The 10,994-nt window shown below is 36.6% G+C and overlaps 1 protein-coding gene across 2 annotated transcripts in view; it reads right to left on the bottom strand.

Annotated features, from left to right (window-relative positions):
* Positions 1–948: 948 nt before the first annotated feature.
* The window catches only part of LOC149530944 (importin subunit alpha-like), a 226,403-nt gene continuing 216,357 nt past the window's right edge, over positions 949–10,994 (bottom strand). Inside the window, exons 6-11 of one of the 2 annotated variants that reach the window (XM_089809660.1) lie at positions 2,921–3,084; positions 2,285–2,363; positions 2,056–2,184; positions 1,750–1,877; positions 1,304–1,651; positions 949–1,116 (exon numbers count right to left, since the gene is read on the bottom strand). In XM_089809660.1, the coding sequence (XP_089665786.1) occupies positions 1,306–1,651; positions 1,750–1,877; positions 2,056–2,184; positions 2,285–2,363; positions 2,921–3,084 (846 nt within the window). In that variant the 3' untranslated portion in view covers positions 949–1,116; positions 1,304–1,305. Of the gene's footprint in view, positions 1,652–1,749; positions 1,878–2,055; positions 2,185–2,284; positions 2,364–2,920; positions 3,085–10,994 lie in introns of both variants that reach the window. The other variant, XM_089809659.1, reaches the window with a different exon arrangement.

Genomic DNA, 10,994 nt, shown 5'->3' with positions numbered 1-10,994 from the left:
TTTCCTTATCATGAGCACCACATCCCCCAAAAATAGTTAGAAGACATCCACATCAACCAATATATGGGTGACAACTAAGTTAAAACACTCTAATGATTAAAAAAAGTGAGTTATAAAAAACATTCACGTAGCTATTCATATTTGAAGGTAATTTGTCAAAAATTAGTGTAAACAACTTAATATTATTATGTCACATGGTTTATTAAATAGGTTATTAGAATAGCAGTATGGGTTGAGTTAAAAACAACTCAATATTAATAGGAAATTTGTTTGTGTTGTTCCTTATAAAATAGGATATAAAAAGTCCTATATGTACAGAACGAATGTAAGAGTATGATTTGAAGCAATGTATCGTTATTGTCCACAAACTTTTCTACCCCTGCCCATATTTTTTAATATTATAGGAGTGACCAATCCACTAATTCATCAAATACATCCATATTTTCAATATCAGAACTTAAAAAATGTTGAATGAGACTTGAAACCTCAAGCAATTGTAAGTTTCTGTCACATGTGGGAAATTGTTAAGGAACGCATTGTCCCGCTAACAAAATACACACGATAAGCCTCTAATTGGCACAAAATAAGAATGACATCATTAGTACATTACAACTATAATGCCTATTCAGTAGGATGTCACATGGAACAAATCAATTTCGAGTTCATCTATCAGCTTCTGATTTAGTCGATGCTAAAAAATACTTAACACAATCTAATCCCGAGGAAGATATATTAATTCTAATTGATTGTGGAAATCTAATTTTATTGATCAGTATCTAGTTATCAAAATTGGAAAGTTAAAACAGATACAGGGGAAAACAATTCAACCACACAAGCCCCATGCTAATTACTGACAGAAATACAATATAATACCAGCAAAACTCTCCCTAATAAACAATAACAAATGAAGTTCAAATCCTCTACAGCTCAAAATATTACATAACCACATTTACTCAGCCCCAAATCACTAATTTTAAAAGTATAATGGTCAAAGTACATACAACTTTGTCGGCTAAATTTGAAATCAAATGTCAGTTGTGCGCATCTATCCCCCAAAGCAGCATATCACTATATACAGTATTACATCAATAAGCCAAACTAATTTCCAAAATAGACCTGCATTGAATTCCATACTTTCTCAGCAAGTTGTATCAAGGACATTGAATGATCGCAGTATAATAAAAAAACTGAATCTGCCCTAAGGAAAAAAAATTTGTCAAAAAATATTATTAACACGTCAACTCTAGGGATCTGCTAAAACAGGTTATGACAATAAATGTAAAATGACAAGCATTTCCAATACCTTCAAATGAAGTTGAATTCAACAGATGAAATAGAAGACTTATTTGAAGGAAAAGAAAAATAATGGGCATCCACATCTAAAGATTGACCTTCACCCTCCTCATTGACAAAGTAAGTCTCAAGGATTCCGACTGCTTTTCCATAGACATCAGTATTTTCATGTCCCTGTAGTGCTTCAATTTTATCCAAGCCCCCAGCATCCTCAAGTAATGTAGCATATTTATTATTGTATCCATCCCAAGCTTTGAGTATATTCTCCAGGCCTTGAAGGCACACTGTCACAATTCTAGGGTCTAGACAAGGGAGTAGATCACATAGGGGCTTTATACAGCCATGATGAACTAAATACCTGCATATTATCATTGAAGATATCTCATATTAAAATACTTTTATAACAAACAATGCAGCAAAAGTGTCATTCTTGAGTAAATGATAACTCTATCTCACTTAATCTGCCCATGAGTTCCACACGAAGTGACATTGGTGATGGCCCACGCTGCCTCCCTCTTTATGTCAAATTCTGCATTTGCTAGCAAATATAGAAGTGGAGGAATGATGTTTGCATTGATAACAGCCTGCAAAAGCACAGTATTTATTTTCCCAAATAGGAAAACTTCTTGTAATTTCAATCATCCAATGATTATACAGGTAAATCCAAAAAATCTTGAATTTCATGTAAAGGCAAAAATAAAATGGCACTTTGACAGAAAAGCTAAGTCCAGAAACAAATTGTCGACTGTTTAACGAACCAACCTGAATCTGACTCATGTTCCCTGCTGTTATATTAGAGATTGTCCAACAAATCTCCCTTTTAATGCTTAGTTTCTGATCCTTAGTGATAAGTGACAACAGACATGGAAGGGCTTGACTGTCGATAATGTACTAATAGAAAAACACATGGAAAAATAAGTAAAGTAGCACCATATTTGACAAAAACTAGTCACACATACACATAAATGAGAAAACAGGTGGCCTGAAATACCTGAGTTTGAATGTTATTGCCAGTGGCAATATTGCCAATAGTTCTCAAAGCAGGAATGAGAACATTTTGCGAAGAATGCCTACAGCCAGAGTCAATATTTTCCCAAAATCAGTCACAACAATCAGGAAACAAAAAACTGAGATTGAACAAACAGAAAGAAGTCGAACTTATATTAGCAAAACATTTCATCAACCAGTTGATTTGATCAACAGAACTGTAAAGTAAATGAGCATTCAGGTACAACCAACAAAAGTGAAACTAAAGAATCTCCACTCAAAAATTAATAAGTAAAATAAATATTTGCAAAAAGATTTGAAATTCAAGAAATTGATATATAATTGTTTGGCTCCACAAAGCATCAAATCATATAATATTCTAAATTTACTGTGAAGGTCAACTGGACTTAATGAATCTCCAGATATTACAAACAAGTATGTGCCTAGAGAGTCCTAGAGTGTAAACTTTAAAATAGTAGCTAGAACTTTTGAGCTGAATGAACATGTCAAACATGACTACAAGAACGAAAGAACTATATAAGAGAATTCAGCTAAATGGGTCCCAGAATTTAAGCTATATCTTCCTCATGGACTCACACAAAGCATAACGTGAAGAATCCATATAAGATTTGATATTAACTGTAAAAGCATTACTAGCTTTGGAAGGACACCAGCTTCAATAACAGCTTGAATATTGTCATCATTTCCATCAGAAAGATATGAAAAAGCCCAACATGCATCACTTAATATTTCTTTATCCTCCATTTGGAGAAGCCTCTCGAGAATTGGAAAGGCAACTTTTGCCTGCACAGAAGTAACTGTATAAGAACATGCCTAAAGTATTACGGCCTTTAGATTTGTGTTCATTATAAAAACCATGCAAATGCTTGTATACGAAAAGTGACAAAGCTTCACATATTATGAACAAGAGGAAAAATAACTATACAAATAATCCTCTGATTTTGAATGTCATATCTGCCTCAATTTAATTCAACTGAAAAAAAAAAGCAGGAACCAGGTTTTACAAATTTTCTGCAGCAGTGGATGTGGAATTTCATTTTACCAAAGTGAAGACTAGATTTAAGGAATTTCTTCATGTTTTTGGCACTTTATGTAAGGTCGTGAAACAAAGGTTGAATGGTTAGATAACAAATTCAGAGAATTGTGTAGCAGGTTTAATGAGTTTCATCATGGTAGCAATTGGCCCAATTGAGTAGCCATCTCTATTCCAGAACATCATGTTAATGCCAACTGAATGATTACCATATACGATTTGTCACTGTATAAAATGGCAGGACATCAAGATGTTTGATAAGAATTAAAGGTCCTGTTTACATACCAAAATTTTGCAATTCCACAAAGAGTTTGAGCAACATAGATCATGAAGAACTCCAATCATTGTCTGATGCAAGATGCTCAACTGGTATCACAGCAGGAGTTCCTGAGTGTGTAGACAGATCGCCAAGTGTGAGACTGTTTGCACCAGGACCTTGGTTTGGGTAAAGTTTGTTTTATGAGAAATTGTGTATGGAAAAGAGAAATAAGAAGACAACTTTGTGATTGGATGCATTCTTAGAATTCCTAGAGTTGAGAAATTTAGAGAGAGAAAGGAAGAAGAGATAAAAATTGCATTGACAGATTTGCAGAAGCAAGTGAATGAAATAAAAACAGAGTTGCAAAAGAGAAGAGTGCTTCATTGGAAAAGAGTTGATGATAATTCTTTTGATGCAAGAAAGAAAGAAGATGCAATGGAGTGTCACACATGTGGTATAAAAGATGAGGAAGAGCATAGATATGAAGAGAGTCATTAATCTGCAACTGAAAAAAATGATTTGTTAATAAAGATTGCAGCAGTAGAAGAAGAGTGGAAAGCCTTGGTCGAAGGTCAAGGAAGTGAAGCAGTTACATGCCTTTTTGAAGACATTAAAAAAGAAAACAAAGATGAAGATGCAAAAGAGGTCAATTTTTATGAATCTTTGGATATTGAATTTGATATGCCTTTGAAAGATAATAATGATGGGGATCTCACAACTGATGTATGGTATGAAAAGAAGATTTGTATGGTATTACAGAATTTATTACAGGTTCATTAGATCCTACAAGATTGGAGGAGAATGAGAGTTACACTTGCATGAAGTTAATTGCAGAGGAGTATTGTCATCAACAGATAGTTGTTCCAGCGAGGTGTTGGAAGAGAAGAGAAAAATAAATATATCAACAGCAGCTACTTCATTTTGTGAATCCATATTTACAAAAAAATTCCCACCAGGGGTGTCTGCTGTAGGAGCATCTTGCATCACAAAATAAAAGGGGGAATGATAATGAAAGATCTTAGTTGAAAGTTTTTGGTGAATCTCTTGGTTTGCAAGCTCTTAACTTGAAGCTCTTAGTTTGTAAGCTCTCATATTGGAAGCTTTCTCATATTGTAAGAAGTTGCTCTCTCATCTTGAAGAATTTGTAGACTTCATTTTGAAGAAGCCATAGCCATGATATCATCTTGTTGATGTTGTAAGGATTTTCAAGTATTAATCCATGCTTTGTGAAGCATTTTGTCTCCTATTTATCTCCATGTTATTATGTTTTTGGTTATGAGTTGGTAAGGGTGGTGTGGCCCTTCATCAGTGGAATCTAAGCACCCTTCATCAATGTCATTAAATCTTCAAAGGCCTCCAACTTCATGGGAAGTGATATAATTCAGACACCATCAGCTTCAAGCAATGAATATATAATTCAGACTCTCTTCTCCTTGAGGCTTGAGGAAACTATTATCACACACAAAAATCAATATCAAATATAAAACAGCCAACATTCAACATCAAAATATACATATTTCCTTGTAACGTCCCATTATTTTCTCAATGTGACAAAAGCGTTGCACTAGTCATTAAAATATGGGTAGATATATATATGTAGGTAACAGGTTCCTAGAAATTGATTATGTGGAACTCTACTCACTATATGTTTTATAATGGATCAAAAACATGCCAAAAACTGGTCAAACCCACAAAAACTCTCAAGATGCAAATTGTGCTAATTAACTCACCTACTTACTCCTAAGCGACCCTAAAAAATTGTTCTATTGTTTACAGAGCTAGGCTCTACACTATTCTTTTTTGTTCAATGCTAGGGTTCACAACAACTAAATTTGCCTTTTATTTCTTCGATCCTAGAGTTTACAACAATTAAATTTCATTTTCTATTTTACAATGACAAGGTTTTTACTTTGCATCCCCCAAAATCAGGAAGTAGAAGTGGAAACCAAAGCTCTAGAAATAAGGAATCTACTTGGAAGCATGGAATACTAAGAGCAACCTCTAGATCAGTCATTTGAAGCTCATGCAGATTGAAAATAAGGACAAGAACTATCCCAAATAATACTTTACACAATGTTAGTCACACCATAATATTGTCTTTAAACATGGAGCCAAGGGTTTTGTGGGAGGTGAATATGGCCCTTGGACAACTTAAATGATTGTAAGTTGTAACAATGATGAATAGTTGAATACCAATATGGTGGAAAAATGTAATGTCCCCTTTTTTAGCAGGTTCCTGCAGTAGGCTAGGTCAGTTCACCATCACAACCCTCGTGAGCTGACCATAGGATTTGAGGGTCTTAGTTATGTGGTTATAGGCTTTCCAACAACCTATTGTGTGTTTTGGCTCCAATTGAGGGACTTACTATTTATAGTAAGCCAAACTGTTTGTTCCGATGAGCTCAGTTGAGTTAGAGGAGTTGGGTGATGCTCTTAGTTTTTATTTTGGCCTTCCGGTTTGGGCTTCAAGAATCTTGGAGGGAGCATCTAATTATAGTAAGTCACTCCATTAGGTTCATTCATCATCTTTCGTCATCAGGATCACTTTCGTATTGTTAGATTTCGATTCTGATGCTTCTTCAGTTGTTTTTGCAAGATGAGTGAATTATTATTATTCATCCAAATACACTGAGGTTGCTATTTTTGTTGGTTTTGTTTGTTGGTCACCTTAGTATCATAGTTCGTTGGAACTGGGACAAAAAGTTTTAAATCGTGGAAACAAAAGACAATGGACTTGTGTGTCAAAATTTTAAGTTATGGTTGAAAAAGTCATTTTCTGGAGCCAAAAGCAATTAATAAATTATATTAATGGCACTTTAATATATCCTAATGTTGTGTAGAGTCAGCCTCTTAAGTGGAGTTCTTTTGGGAAAACGGTGCCATTTGGAGATTTCAAATATGAGGACATTTGATGAGAAAAGCATCTGATTGATTATTTTCTTTTATTGCCTGCAAAGAGTTTTTGAGTTTGTCGATTTCTTTGCCCTTGCTGAAGTAAAGGGTTTGGAATTTAAAAGTTCTTGGTAATTCACAACTAAGGTATTGTGAATTAGTTCTGAGAATTGTCTTAATTATATTATAGTATTTCCCGATTGTTATTTACTGTACCTGGGAATTTCATTGTAGCTAGAGAATTTGTGATTTAGAACGCCATTATTGTGTACTGTTTGGCGTGGTTAAAGAAAAATATACTGTGGTTGTTGTCCTTGTATTTGGCAGCAATTTCAGACTTTGTGAAAGGTTGCAATCAATTATTGGAGGGCACCAATCAGGTTTTAGACCACCTACAATTATAAGCGAGGACCATGTATTTCTGAACTTGCGAGTAAATTGGATTATTTCTTGAGAGTTGCAATCCATGTTTCATCTGTTAGAAGTCAATTTCTAGGTTCATTATTGCATTCTTGTAAATTTCTAGAAGATATTTTTTTAAATTGGATAGTAGTAGCATTGCAATCAATTATAGAACTACTTCTGAATTGTTTACTGGTGTTCATTTGTCCAAATTGATAAAGACTTAATCAATTAAAACTGTGAGCAGCTGGCTGTGAATTTAAAGCATTATTTATTGAGTGATAATAATTTGCCTGCCAAATGTTTGTCAAAATATCAAATTATTGATTAGCAAAAGCAAATTGATGTTAGTTAAGGATATAACCCATTGAGGGTTTTTACAGTGGTATCGGAGTGGTTTCCTACTAGCCTGCAGGAATTGGGCTTAGTCTTTATTTTGTTCAGTGTTGACTTTGAAGAGTTTCAGATCAGATTTCTAGACTGACTGACCAACACTTTATTTTCTCCAGCTATGGACAGACATAGGACTAGCAGTTCTAGAAGTCAAAGGAGTAATGAGGAAGTTACCGTAAAAATGAATGCCTTGCAGGAGAGTTTGGAGAAACTGAAGCTTCATCAATAGAGGTTGGCGGAGAGCTTGTTGAATCCTGCGACAATTGAGAGGGCAGTGAGGTATATGGTTTCCGACTTTAGAAGGCCGACATCGAGGTTGCAGGGGAGGAAGCTTGACTTTTCCCCGACAAGTGTCCATGATGTTGATGTGTCTATATTTAGCACGGCACCTACTAGCCACATCACAATGTTGAAGATGGACTCATTTCACAGAGATTAGTAGATGTGTCAGTACCTTTGGTGGATAGCAGCATTGAGCTTCAGTAGGTTGAAGCTCCCACAGTTTTTGCAACTAGTGTAGAGACAATTGATGCAGTTGTTACTACTGACACTTCTAGCTCTGTCAAGGAGGGGATTACTGTTGGAGATTTGTATGAGTTATCCTAGTGTTGCTCCAATATAGGAAGCAGCTGCTTCCTTAGGTAGGACCAATGCATGTATGGAGTCAACTAGCTGTGATTTTGGTGATTTGTATGTTATAGTGGAGTCAGTAGATGTCGATGCAGATAGTATGGACACATCTAATGATACATTTGATGATGCTATGAGTTGCATCGAGTACGATATCCCTTGCCAGGTATTAGCTGATGACTCCGAGGAGGTTTTGGATGGGTCCCAAGATCAGTGTTTACAGAATCTATCCTTTGAGGTGGAAGCTGAGACATGTGGGGTTATTGATATTGTGAGGGCTTCCATTTCTTCAAATGAGTTGATTGAGGTACATAGTAGTTGTATCTCGGATGCAAAGTTGTGCAAGGTCGATAGCACACATGCAATGAGTGATCTTGTGGTGGGCAGTTCAGATTCAGTTTCCTAACATAGTGCAATTAGTGAGACAGAGAGCTTGCATAGGAGGCAGGGGTTACAGAGGCATCATGTGACTTGTCAGTTGAAGGTGAGTGATAGAGACTTTTCTTCAACTCTTGAGCATTATGATGCTATTCGTCAGATGCTAGCTACATCTGGTTGGGGTGCTCCTGTGTTAGATGAGCACGGTGATAGTAGTCTTTCCCTAGTAGAGTTTCATACACTTCAAGAGGCTATTAGGATCTTGAAGCATAGTTACTCTCAGTTAGTTGCTGAAAGGTATTACCTTCTAGAGTGGGGTAGCACCTGTTATGAGACATTGTTAGCAAAAGAGGAGGTAGCTGAGCTTACCCAAGAGCTTGAGGTGACTGTGGACTCTCTTTATTATACTTAGTTGGCTCTTCAAGAGTCACAGTCATAGTTGGATGAGGTTACCATAGAGTTAGAGCAGGTACAGTTGACACTACCCCAAACCCTGTTCAGTTATATATTGTGGTTGGTAGTGAATTTGCTTCCACGGGTGGAGATGATGGACGTGATGATGTAGCGGACACATCCATTTCAGATATGGGTGCAGTAGGTACAAATGAAGTAAGAGCATCAGTGAAGTCAAGCTCTCATGTTGATTTTCTTCGCTCTGAAGGAAGCAAATCTATTTCTTCATCTCATATAGCTGATAGCATTGGACAGTTGGCAGTGACACATTTTCAGACGGATCAGCTGTGGGTCGCAAGGGAGCAAGTTGATGCTTTCACATATAATTTCTACTGCACAGAGTCTTTCATGGAGTATCTTTTGGAGAGTTTGGATGTGCGGGAGGATTCTTACAGTGTCTGAGGGTACTCTCATCCAAGGATCTCATGCCATTCAAAGATTGGTGGAAAAGATTGTAGAGACTCAATCTACTATGCTTCCCCACAAGGATTTCGAGGTTGGGTTTGCTGAGAGGATTGCCCAGGATCCTGGCCGACCAGTAGTTCAGAGTTAGGGATTGGAGCCATCTTTTGATTCAAAGGCTGATGCTGATGAGTCCTTGACAGAGATTGGGAGTTTTTATCGACATTACACTGTGAGGAGTGCTCATCACTTTTATTTTGACCCATAGGTAAAGGATTTGTTTTCACGTCAGTGTGGGTTGGCTCTAGTTTCATGCCATCCATTATCGAATGAGTTAGCACCATCTTTTGCAGATGGGATTGATAACTGCAAATTAGACCCCTTGTAGTATCTACACACCCAGGACAGTTTGGCAAAGGTTGGAGTTGGTGGCAATGTTTCAAGTACCTATGGTTGTTACCATCTCCATAGTGTAGTTAGGTGTGAGTATCAATTTGATGGGGACTCAGGTGTGGACAGAGTTGGTATTTCAGTTGGGTTGAGTTCCAATGAGTTGTTTCCTTCATCAGCGCCTTGGGTCAGTTTTTAGATGATTTTGGTGTTGACGTTCGTTATTTGGGTGTTGGTGCTACAGGAGTTGTTTGTACACAATAGGGATAGTACGTCATTCTACCTTTGGGATCCAGGTGGATTGTGATGCCCATTTTGCTACAAGATTGCTTGGGGACAAGCAATCTTAGGGAGGAAGGACTGTAATGTCCCCTTTTTTAGTAGGTTCCTGCAGTGGGCTAGGTCAATTCACCATCACGACCCTCGTCAGCTAGCAGTAGGATTTGAGGGTCTCAGTTATGTGGTTATAGGTTTTCCAACAGCCTATGGTGTGTTTTGGCTCCATTTGAGGGACTTACTATTTATAGTAAGTCAAACTGTTCATTCCGATGAGCTCAGCTGAGTTAGAGGAGTTGGGTGTTGCTCTCGATTTTTATTTGAGGCTTTCAATTTGGGCTCCAAGAATCTTGGAGGGAGTGTCTATTTATAGTAAGTCACTCCGTCAGGTTCATTCATCATTAGGATCACTTTGGTGTTAGATTTTGATTCTAATGCTTCTTGAGATGTTTTCGAAAAATGAGTGAATTATTATTATTATTCATCTAAATATGTTGAGGTTGTTATTTTTGTTGGTGTTGTTTGTTGGTCACCTCAGTATCATAGCTCATTGGAACCAGGATGAAAAGTTTTAAATCGTAGGAACAAGAGACAATGGCGTTGCGTGTCAAAATTTTAAGTTATGGTGGAAAAGGTCATTTTCTGGAGCCAAAAGCAATTAATAAATTATATTAATGACACTTAATGCATTCTAACGTTGTGTAGGGTAAGATTCCTAAGTGGAGTTCTTTTGGGAGACCGGTGGCATTTGGATATTATAAATATGAGGACATTTGATGAGAAAAGCATCCGATTAATTATTTTCTTTTGTTGCCTATGAAGAGTTTTTGAGTTTGCCGATTTCTTTGCCCTTGCTAAAGTATAAGGGTTTGGAATTAAAAAGTGCCTAGTAATTCATAGCTAAGGTATTGTGAATTAATTCTAAGAATTGTCTTAATTAAATTATACTATTTCCCGATTGTTATGTACTGCACCTGAGAATTTCATTGTGACTGGAGAATTTGTGATTTGGAACGCCATTATTGTCTACTGTTTTGCGTGGTTAAAGAAGAATGTACTGTGGCTGTTGTCCTTGTAATTTGCAGCGATTTCAGACTTTGTGGAAGGCTGCAATCAATTATTGGAGGGCAACAATCAGGTTTTAGAGCACTTGCGATTATAAGCGAGGAGCATGAATTTTTGAAC

Source organism: Cupressus sempervirens, chromosome 11, assembly GCF_028749045.1.
Source record: "Cupressus sempervirens isolate cs-2001-9-10 chromosome 11, ASM2874904v1, whole genome shotgun sequence".
In the NCBI taxonomy this organism is placed as follows: domain Eukaryota; kingdom Viridiplantae; phylum Streptophyta; class Pinopsida; order Cupressales; family Cupressaceae; genus Cupressus; species Cupressus sempervirens.
Note: the sequence above shows the minus strand (reverse complement) of the source record. Positions and strands in the feature narration are given on the sequence as shown.